Consider the following 27,975-nt stretch of genomic DNA (forward strand, 5'->3'; position numbering starts at 1 on the left):
TTGTTCTCGATGTAGAACAGAAGCAACCAGGTCTGACGGTTCACACACTCAAACTAACCTCAAACACTGCTTGGTTGCAGCTCTGCACACTGGTGTGTAATTTGTGATTCTTTTCTGTGCACACAATGGTCCTGTGATACAACCAGGTGGAATACAAGACCAAGATACCAATACCAAGATTCTAGTGAAGCCAAATAAAGTTTGTTGTATTTCTGATAAACAAATGAGATGTTTTTATTATAATTAGCCAGCATGAATTTTAGTTGATATATTGATGTATCATTGATTAAGGCAAAAATCGAACTACAGGTCTAGGAATAGGTCTTTCTTGCCGAGAGTTAGATGAGAAGATGTGTCTATGCCAAGGCTAGTGTCCTGTCTGTCCGTTTAATATGAAGCTACAACTAGCAGACAGCTAGCTTAGCTTTAGAGCAGCAACAATTAGTCGATTAATCAATCGACAGATTGATAATTAAATAATCATTTATGTCATTTTTTAAGCAAATATACCTAAAATTAGCTAGTTTTAACTTCTCAAATGTGAAGATTTATCACTTGTCTTTGTCCTACATGATGGTAAACTGAATATCTTTTTGTTTTTCACTGTTGATCGAACAAAACAAATTTGACGATGTCACCTTGGACTCTAGGGAACTATAACAGATATTTTTCACTATTTTTTGACATAGACAAAGCTATTAATGGATTAATCAAAAAATGATAAGTAGATTAACCAATAATGAAAATAATCATTAGTTGCAGCTCTACTTTGCTTAGCATAAAGACTAGAAACAGGGAGAAACAGCTAACCTTGCTCTGTCCAAAGTAAACAAAGTTCAAGTTCACTAATTAACATTTTATATCTTGTTTGTTTAATCCGTGCTGGTATGCAGAGTTTTTTTTAACCTTTGTACAGAGCCAAGTTAGCTGTTTCCCCATGTTTCCAGTCTTCATACTAAGCTAAGCTAACTGGCTACTGGCTGTTGCTTCATATTAACCATGTGAATGGTATCAATCTTCTCATCAAACTCTCTGCAAGAAAGCAAATAAGCGTATCTCTCAAAATGTCAAACAATTTCCTTGGCACCAAGGCATCCAGTTTTTAACGACAATATTACATGCACTGATTTTACTCTGCATATGAGTTCATGTATGTTTAAACTAAAATAAATGTCATTTTCACATAAGTTTTGTCATGTCCGTTCTTTGCTCTATTACTATTTTTTCATGAGGAAAACCCTCATTAAATGAGAGTGGGAATGAAATTTGAAACTGTTGATAACCACATCAAGTGAGTTTATTCTCAGAATGCTGGAACTATAAGATCCTTGTGTTCATGGCAGAACACTAAACAGCCACATGAAAGCATTGAATATGATCCAGACTGGATAAGACTGTAGATCAGGTCATGCGGGTCACAAAGCGCGTGTGTGCTAATGTTTTAATAGACACGCGTATAAATACACGCACACTGATGTGTTTGACAAAGTGTGTAAATCTGAGTGTTGGCGTCTGAAAACTCTGCACACACGTGGATGCTCTGACATATTTGTGAAGTCCATAACTAAGTTTAGGCACTAATGTATTCATTTTTCTTTGAGTGGGTCACCCCCCTGTCGCTCTGCGCTTTAAACTCTGCTGCTTTGAAATGCCCTGTGGAAAACAAAGCTCTGTCCTGCCGCAGACAATAAAGCAGCTGGATTTCTGCACATGTGCCTTTGTCTTGGTCTGAGGCCTTGTCATAACTCCATCAGAGAGCCTAGACTTTCATCACACACACACACACACACACACGCACACACACACAAGTACACTCAAAGTCACTGGCTCGGGGAGATGGATGGGCAATATAGGCACAAAAGAATATTTGATTTGGTTATAAATACCACAACATGAAAGAGAAGCCCAGCGGGGGAAAGGGCAGAGGGCACAACAACCAGAGGAGGCAAAATCTTCATCATCCTCACCATCATATATGTCGCTCCTGAAAATCAAGTTAGCATTACTGAACTGTGACCAGTGCTTTATGTCTCCTGTTTTGTCTGTTTCACCAATATCATCTCCAATATCACCTCTGGATCTTAAGAAGTCAATATTTTATTACATTTCAGAAGCTCTTGAGATGGCAAGACCTTTTTTTTAAGTATAAAGTGTTGCAGAATGAAACAGATGTAAAACGGGCTGCTGATGTAAAGCTTTATGACAAGGTTATTCAAGGTCAGGGGATTTGGGATTTTAAAAAAGACAAACACAACTCATTATAATTATAAAAGGTATTTTATGTGTTTATAAAGAAAAAGAAAATAACATTTTGAAAACTAAGATATCTCTGCTCTAAAGCCTGAAGCAGCATCACAAAGCAGCAAACACACTTGTTTTATATAATATTTAAAGTCCCCCTTCACTCAAAAATGTTTTTGTTTTGTTTTTTTTTTTGCTTATTGTTACTTCACTTGGATTTTTATTGAGCTTCACTGTGCAGAATGAATATCTTTTCGATGATTACTTGTTTAGTCTATAAAAGGTCAAAAAGTAATGAAAAACTGTCCATTAATATCCCAGATCCCAAGATAACATCTTCAAATCGACCTTGTTTTGTCCGACCAACAGTTCAAAACCCAAAAATGTTTAGTAGATAATGATATCATCCACTTCAAGAGCTGAATCTGTTTTATATTTGTATACAACAATATTTAGCAGGATATGTAAACAAGTTAATAAAACTTTTTTTTTTTGGGGGGGGGGGGGACATGTCAGACACAAATTATTATTCAAAGTATAGCATTTTTAATGTCTTAAAACATGTTTGGATGGGTCTTTAAACTTTCCTTACTCACAAACTCACTCAGCATCAGTTAATTAGTATTTTCTATGCAGACATGTCCAACACAATAGTGAATTGTAACATGGTTTATCTTATGCAAACTGTTGCTCATTCTGCAGGTCAGACGTACCTCCCCCTCCTCTGTGTGAGTGGTTTAAAGTTTCTCTGGTCGCTCTCTGATTGGTCGCTGAAGTTTTTCTGAGGGGGAATAAACTTCAGAGCTGCGCGTCCCCTGACGCACAGCAGCTCGGAGCGTTGTGGGCTGCAGCGGTGTTCTCTTATCTCACACATCAGGGTAAGAGGATACAAAACTATGGAGGTTATCAGAGATAGGATTAGATTTGTTTCATAGAGGAATTTGCAGCTTTTGGAATAATCTTTTTCAAACTTTTTTTTTTTTTTTTACTTTGCATCATCATCTGTCGAAAATGTCTGGTTTTGGAGTTCGGATTTACACAATTTGGATTTTACTTTTGGCCCTTTTTGACGCGGCTCTCTCGAATTATTCGGAAGACCAGTGCAGCTGGAGAGGCAGGCAAGTACTTTATATTTCCTCTATTCGCTATTTTTGCGCATGGCTAAATGAAAATATTATTTCAAATGTCGCTCAGAGATGTTACAGGTGGCTCTTCTTTATTGTTTTTTGCTTGTTTGTTTTTTTTTTGGAGTGCGTGAAAGGATGCTTGTTTGAATGCAACAACATGTTGAGACTAGTCATTAGGACGCAATTAAAATGTTTTCGAGCTCTGCTGCGATTGCGCCTCCGGGCTGTCTGCAGGAGGCATGAAGGGTCCAGACAGACAGGAGACGGAAGGATTAATTCTGATAACTGGAGAAGATACATACTGTGGATGTCGTTATTGAAGTCAGCTTCATAGTAGCGATATTATTAAAATGCCTGCAGAGGACTTTTAGGATATATGTATATACTTACACATAAGTTTGGCCCTATAGATGCTGTGAAGGGCCCTTGGTCTCACAGAGCTGCCACTAGGCGGCGCTTTCTCTTATTAAACTTTTTGGGTTTTTTTACTTCTCTCTAACTAAAAAATAATTTGGGTTTTCTACAATTTTCTTACGAGCATTTTGGTTAGCTGTTTGCATGACTTGTGTTTAAACCATCTCAAACCATCCTGCAGCTAATCAGTGTGATTGTTTTAGGAAAGTATCCACTGATGATGATGATGTTAGGAACTTAGGAAGGTTTCAAGCCCATACTGTGACAGCAATTTGTAAATGGAAAAATAATACCAAAATCTTTGTTTAACCATCCCCTCTTCTTCCCCTCACACAGTGGTTTGTCCCAGCAGCAAGGCAGCGTGGAGCAGATCTCCCTCCACTGCTCTGAGGGCACTTTGGACTGGCTGTATCCCAAAGGAGCCCTGCGCCTCACCCTGTCACCCCGCCTGCCCTCTGTGGCAGTGGGGCCCGGCGGGAGCAGCTCAGGCCTCATCACAGCCTGCGTCAAGCCCTCTGAGCAGTTCCACGGAGCCCAGCTATACCTGGAGAGAGATGGGGTCCTGGAGCTCCTGGTAGGGGACCGCTTGGAATCCTCTCCCCCGCCGAGGGTTCGCTGCTTCAGCCGCCTGCCGGGGGAGAGGGTGGCTCTCTTCCTGCAAGCTACACCTCACCAGGATATCAGCCGGCGGATCGCATCTTTTCGCTATGAGCTGAGAGGGGATTGGACCGCTCGCCTGTCACTTGACTCCAACCCCATCAGCAGTGAAGGTGAGTCAGTGAGGCATTAGTCAGCCATGTTGATTTGAGCAGAGCTGCTTTGAGTCAAACAGAATTAGACACAGTGAAGTTTTTCACTTCAATTTGTCATTTCTAGTGAGCTTTTACTGAACAGAGTAAGTACAGAAGAACTTGGGAGAAGTTTTGTTTCTTTGTAACCGAAACTTAAATCTCAGCTTACTCTAATCTCACTAATCTACAGTATGTGTCTGTTGCTGTGTGAACACCTCAAAAAAAAAAAATTTAAAAGGCAAAAAATATCTGACTTCTTGGTTACATAAAACTCTTCACAAAAACCACTAAAATGTGGTCAAAGTGCTTTTTCTTCCATCCTGAAAAGGTCAGGAGATGTAAGGTTTTAACCCACCAGTGATGATGATATAAACTCTTCTCCGTAGATGATTCATAATTAATAACAGGCCTCTGTGGGCTGGCTGGACTTTCCATAGCCCATGCAGAGTGCAGAGAGGAGGAAGTGGCCAAACTTTCCCCAGAGGCGTGCTGGTTTGGAGCAGGAGAAGGGGAGACGTGGAGTGGGGAGGGAGGGGGACAAAAGCACAGTATGTGGGGCTTTCTCCAGAGTCCAGAGCCCTTTGAATGGGTGCCGCATGAGTATTCTGGGATTACTGCCGTCGCCTAGGCGACAGGGAGGCCTCTACCCAGCTGAGATGCTCCCCTCTTTTGTTGAGCTGCCTCTCTGTGGGGAGACTTGTCTGTAGGAGTGTACTCCCCCCCCCCCCCACACACACACTCTCACACACACACACACACACACTGATTAGGTTTGGATGGGGGTTTGCTGTGGACTAGAGAGGAAGGAATCTCATTTATCAAGAGGTTTTTCACTATGGAGGAGAATGTGTGGGGTGGGTAAGGGGCCTCCAAAGAACCACAAGGAGAAGAGAACTTTAAAAAATGCCATGACTCTTTTTTATTCTACCCACAGTTCAGTCATTCAGACAGCCAGAGCATTGCTGGTTTGATTTTAATCTTTGGTTGTGGTTGTCTGGCTATCCTGCTATGAATTTCAGAAAGGTGCATTTTATAGATAGATAGATAGATAGATAGATTTATAGATATATATATATATTATAGATAGTATTTTTTCCCCAGTTTTCAAAAAGGCCTCAGCAGGAAGGAAGGGCAGTATTTTATGAGAAGTGGGATTGTGGTCCTTAAAAAAAATCTTTGAAGTGCTCCCCCACTCCCTCTCCCCAGACCCTGTCGAGCAGGCTTTGATGAGGTGTGACTGTAGACACCCTGGAAGGCTTTAGGGGGGAAGTTTCATTTGGCCTTTAAATTGTCTGGGGTGGAAGAGCCTCGCACCTTAAAGCTCCACTGGTCCTCCTCTGCCAACTGTAAAAGTAGCAGCTGTCTGTTAGAACGCGGTGGTTGGTCGTTCCTTTGTTGCTCGTCTTTGCGTGGAGTATTAAGTCTAGATTCACATCTCACATTCCTGTGCATGTGATCTTTTATCTGGAAATACGGCCTTTGATTTCCAGCGGCTGATTAGAAGTATTAGCATATAGGTGTTTTCTAACAGTTAAGAGTTTTATGTGAGGTCACCAACTGACTCTCTTTTCTCTCTTTTTCCTCCTCTCCTTGTCTCTCCAGAAGCCTGCAGACCCTGCAACAACACAGAGATTCTGATGGCTGTCTGTACCAGTGACTTTGGTAAGTTACCTGATATAAAGAGCTGCCGATCACACATGGAAGAACACAGCAAATCAGGAATGATATGTCATTGTCACACAGAAATCCCCTCCCTCTAATTCAGTCAGGATTATCATATTTAACCAGACCACCAAATGGCAAGAAGTCCTTGCAGCAAATCCACAGAAAATAATGATTTCTTGTCAGGATCTACAAATCGGTTGTGTCGAATTGGTTTAAAGGCAGAGCACCCCAGTGCCTCCAAATCCTCTCCTCTCAAAAGTGCAAAGGTTAAAGGTGAAACAGCAGCTCTCTGCATCCCCAACACACACACATAACACACCCACACACACAAGAACCCCTAATGAAGGCGCTGTAGTGGACTAATCCTCACATCACCCCCCTAGAGAAGAAGCAGTGGACTAATCTCCAGGCCTCTGATTGAGCTGTAACAGGACTGAGGGGAAGTTCAGCTGGCAACAAAAGTTAGAAAGATTAGTGGACAGGCTTTGGTCTTGGGACGGCTTTTACCATCAGTTGGTATCCCGCAAAGAACCGTATCTCTTGCTGGAATTGGACAACATAACATTTGCAAGATGGCAAAAATACAGCAAAGCATTTTATGTGAACAAAAAGAAACACATTGTAAAAAAAATAATCACAGAAATGAATTGGAAATTAACCAGAATGTGCTCTTTATCCACAGTTGTGCGAGGTAACATCAAGTCAGTGGAAGAAGACGAGAACCTACGGGCAGCAGTGATCAAGGTCAGCGCCACTCGGGTGTTTCGTCAAAAATACGCCCTGTTCACCGGCAACAGTCGCCTGACCAGCCGGGGTGAAATCAGGACTCTGCTGCAGTGTGGTGTCAAACCGGGGCCCGGCAGCTTCCTTTTCACCGGTCGGGTCCACTTTGGGGAGGCCTGGTTGGGCTGCGCTCCCCGCTACAAGGACTTCCAGCAGGCATACATGATGGCCAAAGCAGCCCAGCAGATACCTTGTGAACTGCCAGTAGACTGAGCTGAAAAACTTTCCAGCAGCTTGTCTACCACGCAGAATCGAGGCTGTACTGAAAGTCAGGCCAAACTCAGCCCTGTTCCATGTTTTGGAAGAAGCCACGAAGAGCAATGGCCGATGTAGCCATGGCGCCACCAATGGATATCGTCTTCCCCAAAGGACTGAGGAGTGAAATGGGCTTTTTTCCAACACCATCTCAGTGCAATATGCAGTCTCCGGGTCCCCAAGACCTGGTGAAGTTGTGACATGAGGGACATGGTTGAAATGAAGATTATACGCATTTGGCATTGGATGGTTTGAGTGATGCCATTATGCAGATTCAGAGGAAATCTCTTGAAAAGGTTTCCATTTGGGATAAATTAAGTCAAGCCATTAATTCAGGCCTATTGAGAGTCATTGCTTTGAAACTCAGGAAAATTTATGAAAAGTTCTATAGAAAGCTTACTGCCTTAGTTGCTATCCCAGTGAGGATAAAACCCTAGGCAGGTGTTGCTGTGGTCCAAGATTTCAAATTTCCTACCTTTTCCCACAGTGTTTTTGTTCGGAAAATGTCTGGCCTACATATTGAGCAGTCAGACAGCCATAGGACAGTGAGTTTAGCATGTTTTGGTGGCCACCCATTTGCTGGGGTCCTCCTCAGTGTTACTATTATTATTAAGGAGATTATAAAAGGTCCTCACAAAAGGAAATGTAAAAAAAAAAATATTTGCACTGATAAAGGAAAGGGAATGATCTGGAAAGTGATGCTGCAAGCACTGAAAACCAAATAAAAAGCAACTATATGTAGCATAGTGGAGCGATTGAGAATTTTAATATATGTACAGATAATTTGAGCACATACAGAAGTAACACAAAGCTGAGGCTACCTGAGCAGCTCAAACTAGTGCTGAAAGCACTTTTCATACTCTCGCCAATTCTGAGATTTTACTTCTGTAAGGAGATGCAGGCTTTTAAGAGCAGTTTGTTAAATAAGTCATTTTGTAAGATATCACACCTTTCATGTCATAGTTTCATGTCACTAGCCATCCAATATGTCTGCAAGATTTTATGTACGGTAATTGGACTGTAAAGAGAATTATTTAAAGCATGTGTTGGAGATAAATTGCAGCAGTGTAGCCAAAGCAGTTAAAAGTTTGATTGTTGTCAAGTCAATTACTGCTCTCCGATGATGCTGCAGCATATTATTAAGACACACATAACAAGACATTAAAACCAAGAAGCTATTTTATGTTGTGAAGTAAAAAGAAAAAAAAAAAAGATTTTATTCACCTGTATATAATCAGCAATGTTCATAGAACTGACGACAACAGCCATTCATAACTGATGTCCAGTGATATTCTGTGCTGTAAAGGTAAGAATGGAGGAAAATACAGAAAAATCCTGTGACCAGTTATTGGTGGAAAAACAAGTTATCACACTGAACAAGGCTAGCTCAAGACAAACACAAAATATGCATTTAATGTGTATAAATTCTGTTCTGTAAAATGATTTCATATCTAATGTGCACTATATCAACAAGGAGAGGGGATCATACCAAATGACCATGATGTGCTGAAGCGGTATGTCTTAAATGCATACACTGCCATTTTGCTGTTTGTTTCTTTTTTATGTGAATTTATGTTGATATCAATGTGAATGTAAATATGTCAATAAGAAATTCTAGAAATGTTGGCATGAAAAACGCCTGTGGAAAAAAAAAAACACTGTCTCAGTATTGTGGATTATTTTCATGTTTGTCTGTGTCATTAAAATATACTTTAAGAAAACAATCTGGATGTTTTGGGATGTAATTATTTTCTTGTTTAGCTGATTCTTTAAGGCTTTTTAATTCAATGTGGCCATTTCATGCTCCATAAACAAAATGCAGCTGGATCATTAGTTTGTCAGCACACTAACTCTCTGTTAGTGTCAAAACTGTTTAACCTACATTAGAGTATGTGCGACCAAAGGTTTTCTACCATGGTAAACTTTTCTCAGACATAAGTCACTTCAAGTACCCATGAATCAGACCTCTGAAAGCTCAGAACAAATGGCATGCCTGAGAGAGCAAGCTGAGAGAGAGATTTAGGGAGCGTTTAGGACCCTGAGCGCGTTTAGACAGGGAAGGACGTAGAAAACAGAGGTTGGAATTCTGTTGTCCTAGGCCTCCCATTTTCAGGATTCAGGAAGCAATAAATTGCCATTAAGGGAGCGGCATGGCAGACTGGGCTGAGCTGAGGTGCCACACAGTCGCTCACTCCATCCTGACCACGTGTGCACAAGGACACAATCAAACCAAATCTCTTTTCCACTCCACTTGGCCATGTGTCTTCAGCCTGGAGCAAACGTTTGTTTCCAACCTCAACTTGGATTTTATCTACAGCATCACATAACATATCTGTTACCTGCTGTGGTTGACCACGGTACATATTTCCGCTCTGACAGATGAGGAGCTGCATGCTAGATAATCCAGAAACACCCATATGACTGAATCTCTATGATAAATTCACCACCTGTTTCTCCTCTTTGCAAAATTCTGCATAAACTTGTACTGCACACACCTCAGTAAAATCTCAGATTTACTGTAAGCAGTAAATCCATTTGAAAAAGAGCAGCTGGGGAATTACCATGGTGTTTAGCTTAAATGGAAAAGACTCACAAAAGCACGACATGCTTCCCATGTCTGGCAAGCTATCTCCCATAGAAACCCTGACACTGGTTTGCCACCGCATCAGTAGTTCATGTGAGTGAACCTCCAACCTCCCCAGCTATTTACTGCCTCAGTGCTCCTTTAAAACATCCCGTAGCTGGGGGCCCCGAGCTGCTCGGCTCTGCACACAACCTCCTCTGCCCCCCTCCCATCCAGTCCATCTGAGGTTACTGTTGCAAGGCTGATAAGCCAAAACAAAGAGCACTCAAATTATACTCCCTCAACTAATACATCAAGTGACATTTTGACAAAGCTCAACTTCCTGCATTGTTATCATTTCTTTGCGACCTTGGCTTGAACCCCTCAAACTGCAGTATTAATGTCAGTGTACCCACAATGACACAGTGGCATAGTTGCACATATTAAAACAAGCTATTGGAATTACTGCTGTTTACATGCATGCAGTCCACAATTCAAATAAAAATTATTTTCACATCTAATGTTTACATCCAAAACTGGAAATGATTGCACACACTATTTCAATGCAGACTTATTTTCATCTGTTATTTGGCGGCCCCGCAGAGTGCTGCAGACACACAGTAAACCCTCCTCCCCCATCCACCCAACACCTCTCTTTACTCTGTCCTGTTGTGTGGCTGAGGTGAGGTGCGGGAAGCACTCAGGAAAGGGGAATCAGAAGAGATGGGAGAGAGTTGTTGGGTGTGGACTTCCGTCAGCCCCTGGGGGAGTTTGAGGGAAGTGGCCAGAGACAAAGCTCCAGAGATGAGAGCACAAGCGGGGGCAAAGTGCTCCTGGACACTCCCTTGCAGTCTGGCATAACAACACTCCACCCAGCACACAGGTCCTGTGTTTCTAGCAGCAACTTTCCCCTAATAACCAACTATATAAAGGTTCATAAATCAGACCAAAAACCCCTGATGTTAGACTTCTACTAAGACTGATTATGGACTTCCTTATCTAGTCTAAAATGGGACTTATTTATATATATTCATTGCATCTACTTTATTTTTTGTAACCATCATAGCCCTTCAATAGCTCCTGTTGCAACCCCAGCCATCAATGGAGGGTGGGAGATCTCTATTTGAAATCTCTCTTCCGGGTTTTCGCAGTTTTCCTTCTTCTCCATCATAATGGCTTGCACAAATACATTTTTACATTATTTAAAAATGTCATCATTGTCTGCAGAATTGCTGAAATTTACACAGTTAACATGATGTTGCACTTTGTTAGAGCATTTTCACTATATTTACTTCTGCATGACTTCATAGAATCAGCTGCACCACTAATACCTGGTTAGGTAACTCTCCTTTTTTTTCTTTCCAATAAAATCATTGTTACCAAAGTCAGATTTGACACACATGGACATGATTTTACCCAGCGGCAATCTCCGGGGCTGAAAAATGAAGCCAAAGCAAAGCCCCTCAAATGGCCACTTGAGGCTCCAAAAGTGAGTCAGTCCCCATAGACTCCCATGTTAAAATGCTCAACTTTTCAGCAGAAGTAAAGATGTTTACAGGCTGGTACAAAAAACAGTTTTGGTCTCTATAGCTAATTTGCTGTTCATGACAACTATACAGGGGGTGAATAAATGAGTGAAAACTCACTCATTTAAATTTTATTGAGGCTTAATGTTATGCATAATTAAGGGAATTGCCGCTTTGAGTGACAGGGGTGTACCGTCACACGCAAGTCGCTACCACGGCAACAGCGTTGGTTAACCATGGTATAACCCCAAATTCACAGAGTATAGGCGTAGCCATAGCTGACGCTATTTCACTGTGTCTTCAATTCATGAAAGTTAATTGTAACATTTTCGTTGCCTTTTTCAGCATTTGGTTGTACTAAAGGACCCTCTAAGGAGTGGGATGTTCATTTTTTTCCAGTAAGTACATTTTGTTTTAATGGTTTTAAGCCTGTTTTTCGCTAGTGAAATAGCATTAGTATTAGCATTATCACAGTAAACCATAGATTGTGAACACATCGTGCTAAACAAGCTAGCAGCTAGTGTTAGGGTTAGCTCCATCCTCTCATCCAAATATGGTCACTTCTGGCTCCAAAAATCCAAGATGACGACGGTCAAAATGCAAACTTGAGGCTTCAAAACCATGGATGTATAAAGAGTTCAAAACAGGAGTCCACACACCAGTGGATGACATCACAGTGGCTACGTCCATTTTTTTTTTTACAGTCTATGGATTTTACATGATTTTATCTTGGCTGTTTGTCTTTAAATGCCAAATCTGAAACCAGCTTCTTTACCAAGGTTAGGTTGTATAACTGCAGGAATATCAGTTGATTCGCTTCAGCTTCTTACTGTGCCATAGCTTGATTTCTCTCAGTGCATGATGGGCCTTCTCAAACTCATCCTTCACTTGGACTTCAATCAACTGTAACTTTCTTTTCATGAGATCAAGAATCTGATCTTTCCCATAATGTTGACCACAGCTGCTGGGTGTGTCGGATGCTGATTTGGAAACTGTGGCTGCAAAGCTCTGACATCATACAAAATCATATCGCCCTGTTTTTGCCAAAAGAAACTTAAGGCCTCTGAATCACTAAACAGACAATTTGCTCTTCTGCTGCTTTTCATTTTTCCACATCAATCTTGTTTTCTCAGTGTCAGGTCGAAAGAGAGAGAGAGAGAGATTGGTGTTCTGCATGAACTAACCGTCCTTCAAACACTTGTGAACCAGACAAGACATAACAATCCATCTATGTTATTTTTTCCCCTCAAGCACTCTCAGTCTCTGCACACTCAAATGGCCTTTGGTGTCTACATTGTGAATATCCCAAAGTTTGTCCAAAAATATACAAATATCTGAGAAGTTAATTAGCTGAAAAGGTCTTATCTAGCAAGTCTGATAAAAAGGCGTCAAGGGGAAGACATTTGAGGCAGTTTCTGCATATGGTAGAGTAATGATGAAGAAACAGCTGTGGATTTCAAGAGGCTTTATTGTCCACGTAAACAAATGATTTTGCCATAACTGGTAATCCAACCCGCTGCAACCAAACATTAAGCCTAGTGGTCTGTCCACCTCTTCCTGTGACTCAGTGGTTGTGCATCCTGCTCCCTCTCCATCAGCTCGGCACCAGCTGAGCGTGAGCATGAAGTCCATGACCACACTGGCATCCCAGTTTCCCAGCTGACGATTCCTTGTTCCCATAACACCCTCGCACAGCTGGGAGTGATGATCCCCAAATGGAAATTATGTGACCATGCTAACCTGCAACTCACTAATTCTCATTTTCAGGCTTGGAAAATGCCAGACAGTAGTCTTGCAACACAAGAGTTTTCGTAAGGCAATGACTCACAATTTTCTTTCTGTTGTAAGCAGTTTGTAAAAACTGATGAGTAAAGAGTGGAGCCTATTCAAGGAGGAAAGTGAGGGTGGGAGAGAAAAACATGGTCAGCTTTAAAATAGAGTGGGCAGTTTGGGTGGGTTGAGAGGTCAGGGCAGAATAGAGAACAAGTGTAGAGCGGTGCAAGAGCATGTTTATCTGGCCATGTTATCCCTCTGAAGTACTGAAGGGAGGAGAGCGAGGAGCCCCCTTTGTTCCTCAAGAGCCTGCAGATGGCTGTAATCCCTTCCAAAATGCGCACTGAAAATCAATCAAGACAGAGTGGACATGGTGTATGAGAGTGGAGGCGGGAGACACTTTTCTCAGGGAGGGGGTCCCGCAAAGAAACACAAGTTGGGTCAAACAAGCGTCTTTGGTGCTTTCCCGCCAAAAAAAAGTATTGTAAGGAAAGACAGGGAATGAATTGCGACCCCCTCCAATGAAGGCCCGCTACCCCTCCGTTTGAACTGAACACAGCTGCCATCTCCTCACTGTATCCTGGGGCTGACATCAGCCTGCAGGGGGTACAATCACAAAAACCTCCCAAACACTGACATCATGCACTAATAAGGCTACTTAGAGCTATTCACTGTGTCAGGATGAGTCAAAACAGGCGGCATCCTACGAGGTCATCCTCTTGGTGACGCCTGAGGAAAAATCAGGGGATCCTCAAAGTCTGTGGGCTTCATCCTCTGGAGACAATGAATATTTAGACACAATTTCATGGCACTACATCTGATAGTTGTTGAGATATTTCAGCCTGGACTTAAATGGTTGACTGACTGACCACTCGACAGACCAACAGGATAAATAGCATTTTCCTACAGTTTCGTCTGTGCCAAAATCCTCATCTGTCTGCAGAACTCTCTGTTATACAACTTGAATTCTCTGTGTTGTGTCCTTGTGTGGCTGACGTCAGCCTTCTGGATACTTAACCCCAGACTGTGAGTCTACCCACTACAGGGAAACACACCTGTTTTTTGTTGGGCTCTAAAACCCTGCCAAATAACCATGAGGATTATGGTTTTCTGACAAAACCTGTCTGATTGTCAACACAAAGGGGAGAAACTTCCCTAGCAGATTAGTTCATTTCTTCTCTCACTACCTGCCACCCACCCCTGTGTTTCTCTCGTCTAATCCTGCAATACTACAGCGCTGCCCGGCCTCCCTCATTTGCACCCATTTTTTTTTGCCTGCTATCTTCCCCCTCAGAGAAGTTGTCTTGGGTTACCTCCTCAGAGACATATTGCACTTTGCCTTTTGTTCGACTTGTTTATTAAGGAAAGAGGTAGGCAGGAACGAAACTGCCACTCACAGTTGTTTTGTTATGTCACTAGTATCTCCTTGCATTTTTCTTTTGCATTTTGCAGCTTCAGGGTAGGATTTGTCAACAGATATGCTTGGTGCACAGTGCTGTGAAATAGGTGAAAACATGACAATGACATTTAAAACCACTCTCATTATGAAACTTGTACAGGTGTTTATTTATTAGTATTAAAGGAAAAATACATCACTTGACATGGAAAGGTGCTAGCTATTATTAATAAATAACATTTATATTGACAAAGTAGTTAATTCCAATGTTCCTCTAAACTAGTCTCTCAACCAGCCTCTCACACACAAAATAATCCTACATTTCCCAGAATTACTTTCATCAATAGCCAGAGTAAAGCTATAATGTTGTTGCTTTGCATACTGTTAGCAAACTAATCCATGAGCAATGCTGCATATCTTTGATCACAATCCCTTCATCAAAGCTCAACATGTCTTATAGCTGCATTGCATTCTGATCTATTGAGGTTACTATTAATGGAAAATGATTCTTTCTACCATAGATTTCCTCTTTATAAGTAAGTATGGTGACTCTAGAAAGAAGCTCTTGTACTTTGATTCTAGGGACCCTCAAAAACCCAACTTTAACTGTTGGTATTTTAGATCACACAAAACATTTTAAAACTCTTTAACTGAATCCCACTTATTCCAATATATATTCCCCCATAAAACTGAAAATTGCTATTTTTACACTTTGGTTTTTCTTACAGATTAAACAAATGATTGTGAGATTCTGTTGTTGTTGACAGTACCAGGCTAGCCATTTCCCCCCGTTTCCAGTCTTTATGCTAAGCTAAGCTATCCAGCTACTGGCTATATCCCTATATTTAATAGAGAAACATGAAAGTGGTATGGATCTTCTCATCTAACTCTCCATCAGATATCGAATAGTATATTAAACTAGTAATATTTCCCATGATGTCAAACTTTTCCTTTAAGCTATGCCAGCAACATCTTAACTTGTTGTCAAAGTTCTCCATGTTTGGCCAGCTGGGACAGTTAAAGGTCACTTAACCCAAATTACAAGAATAGGTTTTCTTGTTTACCCCTAGAGGAGTGTGGCCATCCAGATAATTTCAGTCTTAGTGCTCAGATTTTAAGATATCTAACCGCTGAAACTTCTGCTGCCAATCCAATACAATGGGGGTAAAGGGATTTAAGTGTGTGATCCTCAGATCATTAAATAAATACATTTGAAAAACTCTACAGCGACATTTCTCTACAGAAAACATACCAGTTGCTCTGGATAATCCACATATCTAATTGTCAACAGTTTTTATAGCAAGAATTTCCTGGTGAAATAGCATTTAATAAGATTTTTAGCACCATAAACAAAATTCTTTTCACCAACATTTTATTGGACACTACCAGGAATCTTAGAGACAACTATCTTAAAACTTTGGCACGTATTACTGAAACTGTTCATGGCTAGATACCACTAAGGGAAAAAACATGTCTTTTGGAATTAGGGTGAACTAACCCTTTAACAGTCTGAGAATGTTTTCAGATATATTTATGCTTTTAACAAACTTTTAAGTTACATTCTTCTGTCATGGTGGAATGTGACTATGCAAAACTAAGTGGTTGCTAAGAGCACTTTTCATGTTGGATTGCGTGAAAAAAAAAGACGAGAAAGTTGTGAAGCCATTTATGCATCAGACGTGCTGACAGTCAGACGGCATGTTTATATTCCAACAAAGTGCACTCACACATTGTGCATCAGCCCAGCCGTTGTGGCCCGTCTGATGTGTCAGAAGCTCCCGAGCCTTCCTTTTCCTTCGCTCCACACTCATTCCAGGGGAACATGTGCGCTGGAATTCTCCCCCAATTAAGACAGGGATTAGCCGGGACCACTGTGGGAACCGGCTGAGTGTGGGAAAGCAGAGGGTCTGTCCCTCTCTCCTTCCCTCACCGACACTCAGCCTCATTCTCACTCGCTCTTGTTCATCGAGCTGCCTCCCTCCCCTGCCTTTCTCACCCTTACTGTAACTATCTTCCTCCTCTCTTTTCTCACCCTATATTCTTTCCACCACATACTTTTTTTTTTTTTTTTTACCTTTTAGTATATATTTTCACAGCTAACTCTCTTAATCCTAACTTCCAAAAGTATTTTTTTATTGTTTCCCTGGTAAATCTCCTCTCTTATCTTTATAATTATACACACTGCCCTCCTTTATATTTTATTCTTTTCATTATTTTTTTCCCCCTCGCTTGTAGCCACCCAGAATCTCCATAGCTTTCAGTCCTAATTCTTCAAGGTTTTCTGAAGTGCACGGTTCTTCTGTGCTCCCCTCTCTTGCCCCTTCCCTCCTCCCTCTTAATGCCTCTCCAGCCTTCATACTGAAAGCTTGTCTGGAAGGGAAGCTGGGGACTCTTACATGAATAGTCTGAGACTGTCAGACTGAAAAAAGGGGGCGAAAAGACAGCTCATCAGAAAAGAAAAGACAGGTGTCTCAGAAAACAGACAGTTACAGTTTACGTTGGCGACTTTGCATTAATCTATTAATATCAAACACAAAAAAAGTACTAAATCTAACCTTATAATTGGTGTATTGCACAAACAATATGCAGCAATCTAAAAAAATCACCATATCAAGGAAAGTATAAGAAACAGCCCATGAAACTTGAATGAGCATTGAGTAAACTTCCATGGGAATGTCCTTCATGCTCACTTTTCCATTGTCATTCCATTTCTTTCTCATGATCTTTCGATACTCTCACTATCATACCGGATTCCTCTCCCACTGCCTCCGCATTCCTCGTACTCATTGTCACCTTTTCTTCCTGGTTCCCACTCTCTCTCTCCTTTCCTTGCGTTCCCATAAATCTCTTCCCTGTGCACTCCTCCACACAAGGCTTGTCCGTTCCAATTATGGCTGGGCCGTCCTGCCCCCCGGCTCACACACTCTGCACACACAGCTCGCTCTCATTAAGCCTGTATCAATTAGGCATTAACCTCCTAAAACAAAGGGCCTCTTGACGAGCGGCCCATCGCAGGCCATGTGAGGTACTTCCTCTGCATCGCTCGCTCCACCCTGCTTCCCATCCTCAGAACGACACATTCATCCCAACCTTTTTTCCCCACTGTGCTGGTCACAAAACAAATCTGTGGCCGAATAAGCATCACCAACAAAATAGATGAGTGTAGAGGAAGCGGATAAGCATCAGATGTCTACTTGCAGTTGTAATGTTGATTAGTATGATTGAGGAGTATACAATCAGGGTCTTACAATGTCATGATTTTACATATACCACAATGCTAATGTCCTCGTTCTCTTCTTTAAAACAGTTGCAGTTTTCACATAAATTAAATATGAAATGAATAAATTAAATCTGACTTAACCTCCTGTTAGCCACAAAAGTATTATTGTCTGTGTTTGCAGTGTCATAGTAAAAAACTGGCTTGACAATAGACAAGCTTAATGTTGTATTATGTAATTAAAAGTTTTAAATGTTTTCAATTCCCACATTTTAATGCAAAATACCATTATCATCAAATGAGGGCAAGTGTGACAATTACACACTAACAATGTAATGCAAGAGACTTTTATCTTGCTAATATAGGCTAAAATGAAACTGAGTGCTGGACTATTCACTACCGATGGTGAATGCAGCAACACCTCTACGATATTACACAATCCAGTGGAAGAGTCCTGCATGCTTCCTTTGTGAAACTTACTGTAATGTTCAGTAAATGAACTCCATGGTAATATCTGAGGCTGTGTTTTTTTAAGTGTTGTAGATTACATTACATTGAAGAACCAAATGCAACTCCCTGGTTCCCCAAAGACCAGACGTAAGACATTAAAACCATCATTGTAATGATCAATAATTGGCAACTTCACACCTTATCTTAATGTGCTTTAATCCAGGCAGTCATTGAGCTCATCAATACAGAGGCTGCATTTACACAGCAGTTTCAATACTAAAATAGTAAGTAATGCTTATTTTAATGATTTAAATGAAGCTATGAGAGGATTAGGAGGAAACTTCTTATGACAGTCAACTGTGACTGGCATTCATCTTGAACTGATAAATTAATACTCATTAGGGTGAAACAATAGGATGTGAATAAAATATGATGAACTGGTCAACTGGACAGACAAGCTGCTTATCACACTGATTAGATAATGCTGTTGCTGGTTTGAAACTGGAGTGAAACTGACAGAGGAGGACAGAGGATGATGAGTTTTAACTCTTTCTCCTTCTGAGCTGACATTCAACACATGAACAAGTAAGAACTTGTGACTCGTGAGCAGTTTTTGAGGTTTGGTTGATGTATGACATTGGAAGTGGAGGCATTGTCCACATTTTGGTTAAGAAAAGTGAATTGACTGAATGAATCTGATTGTTATTATTAAGATTTTATTAAGATGAATTAATAAGTGTATTTATCAAAAGCCACTTGACCCTGCAGCATGTTGGGCACTAATGTTTCATCTTACAGTAACTGCAGATGATATCAGCCACTGCTTCTTTTTTGGGATCTTTTTTAAAAAAACAAACTTATTTTTGTCATATTTTCAACATCTTTAAAGCTTTAAACCAAAATCAAACTGAAGTTTTTTTGTCGCCACATTATTATGATGATTATTTACATCATAATAGTGACCACATACAGTGGTCAGTAAATAGTTGTTCACAGTCCAAGAAGTCAACTTTTCCAAAATGCCCAAGTTGGAGAAAAAACTTGGCACTTTGCCTCAAGGACCAGCTGTGCTGCAGCAAACTTCAACTTTTACTCGATGCATCTGTGACAGTTTCTACTACTGCCCTGACTGCCTTTTGTTTACTCAGAGTACATTTCATTTGTACAAGTTTGCAGAAGCCTCTGCAGACACGCTCTGTCTTTGTTGGCGGAGCAGCAAAGAACAACCTGGTTTTGATTTTCCCACAGATCCACCGGTGAGAGGAGTGGTCCCCAGCACCCAGCGCTTTGGCACAGTGACTATGTTGGCACAAACCCAAGCTGAACACCCCCCACCCCTTTTCCCAGGGCCCTGGGAGTGTAATACATTACCAACAAAATCCCACTTCCCATTCCTCTCAAACTTTCACACCCCTGCTCCCCCTCTCCCATGGCTGGCATGCCCCCTGAAAAGGGGATTGGGGTGACATGCATATGACTCTTTCCCTCTCCTCTATTTTTTCCCAGCATTCCCCAGAGTATTTTAATTTCAAGATTTTTGTTTTTTTCACCATAAGAGTTGATTTGACACTTTTTAACTAAACCTTTCAATTAATTACACGTTTAAAAGGACCATCCGCTTTTAAAGCTATGTCAGCTGTGAACTATGGCATGAACCCAACCACCCAACACACAAGGAAAAAAAAAATGCAGACTCTTTCACCGTTAAAGGGATTTAAAGGGAATGTATGCGTATTCACAACAACACTGAGGTTATAAATATATATATAAATCCTCTTTCTGGAAAAGGCTGGCTTGTTTGCGCCACAGCTCACAGCACGGCATTGAGGGGAGAGTATCCACGGGTGTGTATGTGTCTGGGTAACGTGTAATGACATTATTCTCACCAGGGTGACCCCTCATTGTCACCACGCTTTCTTCTCCCGAGCTCGTGAAATTGACATAAGCTTTACAAACATTCCAGGCATTTTTTTCTCAAGGCCAGATTTCTTTGGGGGCCTTTCATAGAGAAAAGCACTAGAATGAGCAGCACCCCCTAGTGCCTGGACAATTCCCAAACATCATGTTTAAATGCTTAAAACAGATTTAATTAGATTTATATGGAGAATCCATTTAAAAAAGATTGATTATAAACATCTTACACTTACCGATTTGATTTGTTGAAGTATGATTTTACAGAAATAAATGTTTAAGACTATATGTTCTGAGGTTATATGTGAGGTTTATAACTTAAAACTATAGTTTAAATAATATTTGAGTACAGATTTAGTTGCCAGAGTTTTTTAACTGAGTGATGAACGAGCACTTTGGGAGCACTCAGCCTCCTCTATCCCATGCAGCCTGCGGAGATGTGCGATCTCCTGTTTATACCTGCAGGTAGAGGTAAAGCTCGATAAAACAACTCCTCCGAAAGTGAACATTGTATGACTCACACATGCGGCGACTTCCTGACCTGCCCAGGTGGTTGTCAATATACTCCTGCAACTCCGACACCTGCGCTTCTGCAACTGTGGCTCTGGTGATGAGGAGAGCGCGCTCCTTCTCAGAGCTCCCCTGTTGGAAACAAAGGAACTCTTCAAACCACCTTTATGAAAGGAAATAGTCTATTTCATCAGGGAAAAGCCTTTAAAAGTGAGGTTGTAAAATAGGAAGATTTAAAGGGGTGAGAGAGTTTTGTTTACCAGTGTAGAGTCTGTGATCTCCTTCAGCTGTTTCTGTATGTCCAGCCAGGATTCCTCGCTTATCTGCTCCAGTTTTGCCGGCCTGATGGAGTCACATTTTTCATAAATTTCTATGTCAGCCACAGCTGACCACTTTTGTCAGTTATTAAAATACAAAAATGACACTCACTCCTGATGACTTAGAGTTTGAAATGGCATTTTGAGGACAGCCACCTGGAACAGAAAAGTCACCATCAACACATTCATGTAAACCAGTGGAGCAATAAAAGATTTTAAGTATGTGACATTTTGCCTCTAAAAAGTGGAAAAACTGTTATTTCTTTTGTTTATTTGTTATTTATTGTTATGGGAGCTTTATTGGTGGAGGCAATTTAGTAAGAAACACACATCTAAACAGGTTAAAGAAAATTCAGTGATCCATATGTGCAAATACGTGTAATTATCTCCTCTTTTATCCACCCTCTCTGCTGTCACAGCAATACAGCAAGTTTTCGTCATGTGCACGTGTGCATTTAAAAGGCCAATTAGGAAACTGGTATAGCTGTATACATGGCCAAGAAATCATCCAGTAGAAATCTAACTGGTGAAATCACTGAAGAAGTCACTAAACTCACTGAGTTACAGCACCAAGTTAAGATTTAACAGCAACAAATATCACATCCGTCCATGTTACTGTTACATGATCTGCAATCTGCCTCTGCAGCAGGAATGCTTTTTGTCGCCCTAGGACATAAACTTTGAAGTCATGTTTTTCCAGTTCAGTACTCACAAAACAAATGCTCTAAGGCTTTATAATAGAGGAAGTATGGACACAAAGAAGAATCCCCACAGACCAAATACAAGCATTCACCAGACAAAACAAAAGCAGATCAATCCACTTCAAAGCAGCCATCTTTCTTTTGCGCTACCTGCTCTCGGGCCACCTGCAGCTGACCCTCCAGCCTTGCCTTGTCCTGCCAAAGGTGCTGGAGCTCCTTCTCAGTTTCATCTCTCAGCTCACTGGGATCCAGGCTGAAGCGGGCTTCTGGGGGTCCAGAGTCCAGACCGCTCTCTGGTTTGGCCAAAATCTGTTCCCTCTGAACCCTAATATCATGATATATAGAGTGAGATGTAGGTGCAGATGTATTGATTTATAGACTGTTCATCCCCTCATAGTTATCAGGTTCTATCTGTGTTCCAAGTGGTTTTGAGTTATTGAGGTTCAAAGTTTTGACATCCTAGTTAGCAAAACTGATACACACCACAGATCTCTTATTTGTAAAATGTAATGTACTCTAAAAATATTATATTAAAATCCTATCACATTTTACATGAGGTTATAATCAGGTGATAATTGACATTGTGGGTGTATGTGCTGTTGTGTGTAGCTTTGTATTTTGTATGGTGTGTACTGTGAGTTTTTTTTGGGTGGTTCTTTTTTTGTTTTGTTTTTGTTTGTTTTTTTGTTTGTTTTTTTGCTTTGTACTGTTTGTTGTTGTGCTGTTGTATGTTTTGATTGTGGGGGACTATGGATGCAAATTAACTTCGAGCTAACTCCGGTGCAGTGCATCTTTAATGTTTAAAACTGCACACTGTCCCAATCAATAAATAAATCAAATAGATTCCAACTCTGAGAACTCACTTTTTGTTTGGGATTATAAGGTTCGATCTGCTGAGGCTTCACAGAAAGTGATGATTTTGTTGAAAAAAGTAGACAGATTAGTCTTATTTTCTTTTAATACACAAAATCAGTGTATCAACAAATGAAGGGAGTTATAATTTACAATATTTGGCCACAGACAACAATTTAGACATAACTACAATTGGTTTGCACTGACAGATTTGACCTGACAATACTGTTAATCAAGTTTTACTGACAACAAAATTCAAGAAAATTGGAAAAAAAAACATTCATTTGTTGTTGTTTTACTGCTGTCTCTATTTCTCTTCATTGCAGAGCCTTTCTTGTCCTTTTCTGCTCCCAATTTTACTTATTTTTTTAATTTTTACTTATTTCTCTGTGTCTGAGCTCTGAATGTTTCTGTCATCACTGTGTCTGCTACAGGACTCAAGTTATAACAATAAACCCACACAAATAGCAGAAGGTAGCATTAGCATCAGCAGCTAGCAGCCTGAATGTGTCTCATATTCTCACACATTAACATTGCTCATTTTTAAGAAGTCAGAGTAACTTAAGTCGTTAATAATAACAGTAATTTTTGGTAACAACTGTGCTAACTGTGTAATTAAACTCAGCAAGCTAGCTGACTAGCATGGTAGCTAATTTGCTTCTCACTGTGCTCAAACAAGATTAGAAAAAAAACTGACTTTAACTCAGTGTTTGTATCAGTGTCATACATAATTATTCTGATAAAATAATCAATTTGGAGGTTTCAAAACTTAAGAGCTTTTCAGCTCCTTTAACCAGAGAGGCAGAACCTGATTCCCCTCCTGTCTACATTCAGAGATCTGATGGTGTTTTGATGGAACCTTATATCACCATGTTTGAGATTGATTTTTGAGATGCAACCTTTTCTTTTTGCAAACTTCAGGGCCAATAATGCAGAAAAAACTATACAAAATATGAAGCTTAATATGTGTAGCAAGATGTTTGTGGCTTGGTGTATATAACCTGAATAGTACTAATAGACAAGTAAACACACATGTCCAAAGCAAAAAATAGCAGAGCATATAATGTACAAACTGTCACCTGTATGCAATAAGTAGGGCGTGATGGGTCTTGGTGATCTTTTGTAGTCTCTTCTTATAGGAGCGAGCAGCAGAGGCAAGCTGCTCCTCTCTGACCCTGTAGGATGAACGAACATCTTGCAGCATGTCGTCCACAAACACCCTCATCTTACTTCCCTCTGTAGGGGTTTTATTTTCTCCACATGCATCGATGTACTCCTGAATGAAACACATGCAGATAGATGTCATGGTGGGGGCGGATGTTGTGCTGAAGGACTTTACCGACATATAAGTGTTTGTACTGCTACTCACAGCTAAGTCCTGTAAATAACACACCAGTCTTGTGCGGTATTCCTCATTAAGCTCTTTGACTTGCAGCTGCAGCTTTGAGTTCTCTTCTTCTACCTCCTTCACTTGGCTCTGAGAGCACATGAGGGCCTTGAAAGGAAGCAACACAAACACAAAATCATCCAAGTGATTTGAATTTGAACACATGTCCTCCATGTAACTTCTGTAACTTGCAAAAGAAATTTCTTTAACATTCAATCAGAGGCTGCAGGACAGTGATAGTATCTTTAATGATTGTAGGAATGTTATGTAAAGTATCAGAAGCTGGGATGCTTCATGCTCACCGCACTCTGCTCTGATAGCTTCTGCTGACTATTATGGATTGCTCTCTTGTTCTCCTGGTGCTCTTTACCCATGGCCTCCCTGATGACCAAACACAGGCTCAACCACAAAAGACTAGTGACCAAAATCCAAAGACAGCCACATCACAGGAGGAGGCAAAGAGACCACATCACACACACACACAGCAAATAAAGCCGCAGCTTTAAACTAGAACTAAGAGCTAAAAATCAAAGAGGAAACCGCAGAGCAGATGTGATGAACACCAGGACATACATCCAGAGATGTGTATCAACGACTGGAAATGGAAAGATAATGACGTTTCATCTTAATTAGGCTTGTGCACGAGTAAATGACAAACATTCACAGGCCCTCACACTTGCTCTTCTAGTTTCTTCTGCTGCTCCTTGTAGCTGTTCTTCATTTTCTCCAGCATGTCTTTGATCTCATCTTGGTTTCCAAGTAGCTATGTGAGAATAGAGGAAAGAAATGGCATAGGGGCAGCTACTGAAACTCCAGTCAAACAGTTTTCTTACTGTAAAACAAACGGGCTGGCCACTGTTCCAACAAGGAGATATAATGTATTTTGTACAGAGATACTCACAGTTTTTTCTATAGTTTTCTGCTCCTTGTCCAAAGCTGCCAGATCCTCGGGCTGTTAATACAGTGTAAAAGTGGGCAACTGTAATATTTCAAATTTAATATTTAGCCCAGTTTATCCTAAAATTAAAACTGGCCAAATGAGAATATTATATACATACATAGTACTTTTACAATCCCAAAACGATGGTTAATTTTGTGTGACCGAGGCTTTCTCAGTGAGTAAAAAACAAGACCAGAGGTACATCATCATGTTCCTCACATTGCATGTAGAAATGTGAGAAACATATTCTGCTTATGTTGGAGTGTCAATAGGAATTTTCTTTTGGATGTCTGGAGTGGGACCAGCATGCTTTGTGTCTGTTTATTTTAAGAAATGATTCTATCTTAAAGTCCCCCTCCACTTAAAAATATGTTTTTCCTCTTGTTCCTACAGTTGGATGCTTGAGCTTCACTGTGCAGAATGATTTATGTGCAGTTTGACACTAGAAGGCTGTTTTCACATTTAACTACTGAAAGTGGAAAATTTCTTTGTGCTTATTGAAAATCCGATTTTAAGGGTTGGGCCTATGAGCGTGATTTGTGACATCATGCCAATTTGGAGCCGATTTTAGTCCAATATTCAACTTACACAAGTGTGATGTGGAAACTTGAAGCCTTCAGTGCACAAACACTGAGAATGAACTTTATAGTGAAGTAGGAGACATCTTGTGTCCAGCAGTTAAACTTTTAAAATGAAATATATTTGCATATTCATAGAATCTAGAATTTTTTAATGAGGGAGTAATTTTAAGGATTTTAACGTGGTAATTATACTTTTTTGTGGAAAAAACATGTAACAGTGTATTTTTAAACATCTTAATACATGTCTGGAGGGGATCTTTAATTTACCTTTAAAGCACCACTATTACTGTCTCACCTTGACTCTGTTATGTGACATGCGGCTGATTAAGGCCCGCACCCTGTCCAGCTCTCTGTGAAGGCCCTGGGTGGTATTCTTAACACTCTGCTGCTGCTCCTCCAGCTGTCTGCGGAGGACGTCCTGAGCTTGGGCCAAGGCCAGCAACTCGGCACTCAGCTCCTCGCTTTGAGCGAGCTCTTTGTCATGGGCCTCAACCAGAGCCAGGTAGTTCTTCTTGAGTGTGGCGTACTCCTCTGTCAATTCTTGGCCACTCTTCTCTCCCACTTTCAGTCGAGCCTCGGCTGACTGGAGTTCCCCGAGTAACTTGTCTCGCGCCATCTCGAGCTCTGTTATCACACTGTTTTGGTTCAGTATCTAAGCAGGGGAAATAAAGAGCAGCACAGACAGCCTCATTGCTTCAGGATTAAACTGTGAGCAGGGCTGTAGTGGAGGGTAAACCTCTGAAAATGCAATTTAACCCTTAGAATGTGAAGGAATTCTCCATCCCAGCTGTCTGGCCTTCTGCGGGTCAAGCTGACTTCTCTTCATGGTTGTTCTCATGGGAACTTGCGCTTAAGTATATTATGTTATCACTCAAGCCAAGGCTGTCTGCTAAACCAGTGGTTCTCAAAGTGGGGTCCGGGTACCCCTAGGGGTGCTTGAGGGGGTTCCAGGGGGTCCCCAGCAAAAAAGGGGATTAATTTATTTTCACTATAATTCCAACCATAAGTAACACAATGACAAAATGTTTGATTATTTTGGTCATGGGTTTCATATACTTTCTGTAATAAAACATCTAAAAGCAAAATCTTATCAGATGGGGATCCGTTGTCTAATTTGTGTCAGTTTGGGGATCCTTGATGTGAAAAAGTCAAAAACTACTCTGCTAAACTAATTCTGATCTGGACTTTAGGTGTTGCTTACCTCTCTGCCTTCAGATTTTAGGTAGCATCTCATGGTGTCAACTCTGTGCACTAAAACTGTATAAAAATGTCTCCTTAATCAAAGTGTCAGTAAATTATTTTGCTTAAGACATTGAAGGTTTCCTGGAACTTTCTGAAATACAACTCCAGATTTCCATCACATAGAATACATTTCACCCAGACTTTTTTAGGCTGATTAAATCTTTCTTGTCCTCAAATCCTTTTATTGTGAAACAAAAAAGTAAAGATTAGTGCTGTATACAGATATATCACACTCATTAGAAGTATGCTCAGTTGAAATGAGTATCTGTTATACTCATCAGATAAAGGCCTGAGTTTATCCACTGTTTTTATTTATCACTTCCGATAAACCCTCACCTTGTTTTTTAGCTCAAATGTCTCTTCTTCAAACTGCTCTCTCATCTTGTTTGTCTGAATTTTCTCCTCCACAAGCTCCTTAGATATCTGAAAGATGACGGGAAAAAGAAATGCCTCTGCTTACAGGTCATATATACTGAACAGATACAGCACATTGTACCTATAGTTAATGTATACTTGACATATTGTACCTTCAGTCTCTCCTCCTCACTCTGGACTAGCCTGCAGGACAGATCTGTGTTGGAGCTGGCCAGATGACCTAGTCTGCTCTCTAGGTAGCCCACTTTAGCGAAAAGTCGTTCATTTTTGTCAAACAGCTGCAACTACAGTGAGGTGAAAAGAAACAGACTTGTTAACAATGAAGGTACATTCCCTGAAACCCTTTTAGTTAACAAAATTATTTGTCCAAATCACCTGTTGATTGTGTTGCAAATAAAAATAATAATACAACAGCCATATGAAGACTGACAACTGACTGACAGCAAGACTATTCATTTACTTACATTTTCCGCTGTTAGAGCATGAAGTCGCTCCTCAAGTTCATTTGAAGATGGCTGGTGGTCCCGTGTGTCTGTGTCCATCTTGTTTCAGAGTCAACAGCTTCATGATTTCACGCCTTCACTGTTTCTACCAACAGCATGTTGCTATGGCTTAACAGCACAAATATAACTGGTCTGGGCAGTTTTTTATACTTCATATTACACAGACGATTACTGTGTATTCATGTATTTAAAGAACACCACAAATGTCATTGTAAATATAATTAAGTCAGAAAAAGGCTCATAATGGTGTCTTTGACTTTCACCACTACCTTGAAACTGATTCTGTAAGGTTTAAAGTATTTACAGGAAGATTTGTTTTCATATTTTCCCTATTATATCACATGAAACAGACTCCATAGAGACCTCTGTGCTTAATCGTTGCTTGTAAATGATTTGGTCATTTATTTTCAGCCTCAGAAACATCAAGGCCTATTCAAAGGCAGCCTCTCTCTTGT

General features: G+C 40.6%; 2 protein-coding genes across 2 annotated transcripts; one reads left to right on the top strand and one right to left on the bottom strand.

Annotated features, from left to right (window-relative positions):
* Positions 1-3,043: 3,043 nt before the first annotated feature.
* On the top strand, positions 3,044-9,000 carry metrn (meteorin, glial cell differentiation regulator). Its single transcript, XM_067576283.1, has 4 exons — positions 3,044-3,359; positions 4,119-4,552; positions 6,176-6,235; positions 6,921-9,000. The coding sequence occupies exons 1-4, from the start codon at positions 3,253-3,255 to the stop codon at positions 7,232-7,234; spliced, it is 915 nt and encodes a 304-aa protein (XP_067432384.1). The 5' UTR covers positions 3,044-3,252; the 3' UTR covers positions 7,235-9,000.
* Positions 9,001-16,188: 7,188 nt separating this feature from the next.
* ccdc78 (coiled-coil domain containing 78) lies at positions 16,189-27,559 on the bottom strand. Its single transcript, XM_067577138.1, has 14 exons — positions 27,482-27,559; positions 27,170-27,301; positions 26,962-27,065; positions 25,696-26,035; positions 24,781-24,831; positions 24,554-24,642; positions 24,182-24,260; positions 23,862-23,987; positions 23,572-23,768; positions 21,791-21,965; positions 21,052-21,095; positions 20,883-20,964; positions 20,654-20,754; positions 16,189-20,571 (listed from the first exon to the last, which is right to left on the bottom strand). Exons 1-14 carry the CDS (start codon positions 27,557-27,559, stop codon positions 20,484-20,486), a joined length of 1,686 nt encoding a protein of 561 aa, XP_067433239.1. The 3' UTR covers positions 16,189-20,483.
* Between the last annotated feature and the right edge of the window lie 416 nt (positions 27,560-27,975).

This window comes from Thunnus thynnus, chromosome 20, assembly GCF_963924715.1.
Source record: "Thunnus thynnus chromosome 20, fThuThy2.1, whole genome shotgun sequence".
In the NCBI taxonomy this organism is placed as follows: domain Eukaryota; kingdom Metazoa; phylum Chordata; class Actinopteri; order Scombriformes; family Scombridae; genus Thunnus; species Thunnus thynnus.

Bases quoted from the DNA above. Each gene is read 5' to 3' on its own strand.
- metrn (XM_067576283.1), top strand. From the start codon at position 3,253: ATGTCTGGTTTTGGAGTTCGGATTTACACAATTTGGATTTTACTTTTG. The intron at 3,360-4,118 runs GCAAGTACTTTA...CCCCTCACACAG, and splicing joins CAGTGCAGCTGGAGAGGCAG to TGGTTTGTCCCAGCAGCAAG. The intron at 6,236-6,920 runs GTAAGTTACCTG...CTTTATCCACAG, and splicing joins TGTCTGTACCAGTGACTTTG to TTGTGCGAGGTAACATCAAG.
- ccdc78 (XM_067577138.1), bottom strand. From the start codon at position 27,559: ATGGACACAGACACACGGGACCACCAGCCATCTTCAAATGAACTTGAG. The intron at 24,832-25,695 runs GTGAGACAGTAA...CTGTATTAACAG, and splicing joins TGTCACATAACAGAGTCAAG to CCCGAGGATCTGGCAGCTTT. The intron at 20,755-20,882 runs GTAAACAAAACT...TGTTTCCAACAG, and splicing joins AGATCACAGACTCTACACTG to GGGAGCTCTGAGAAGGAGCG.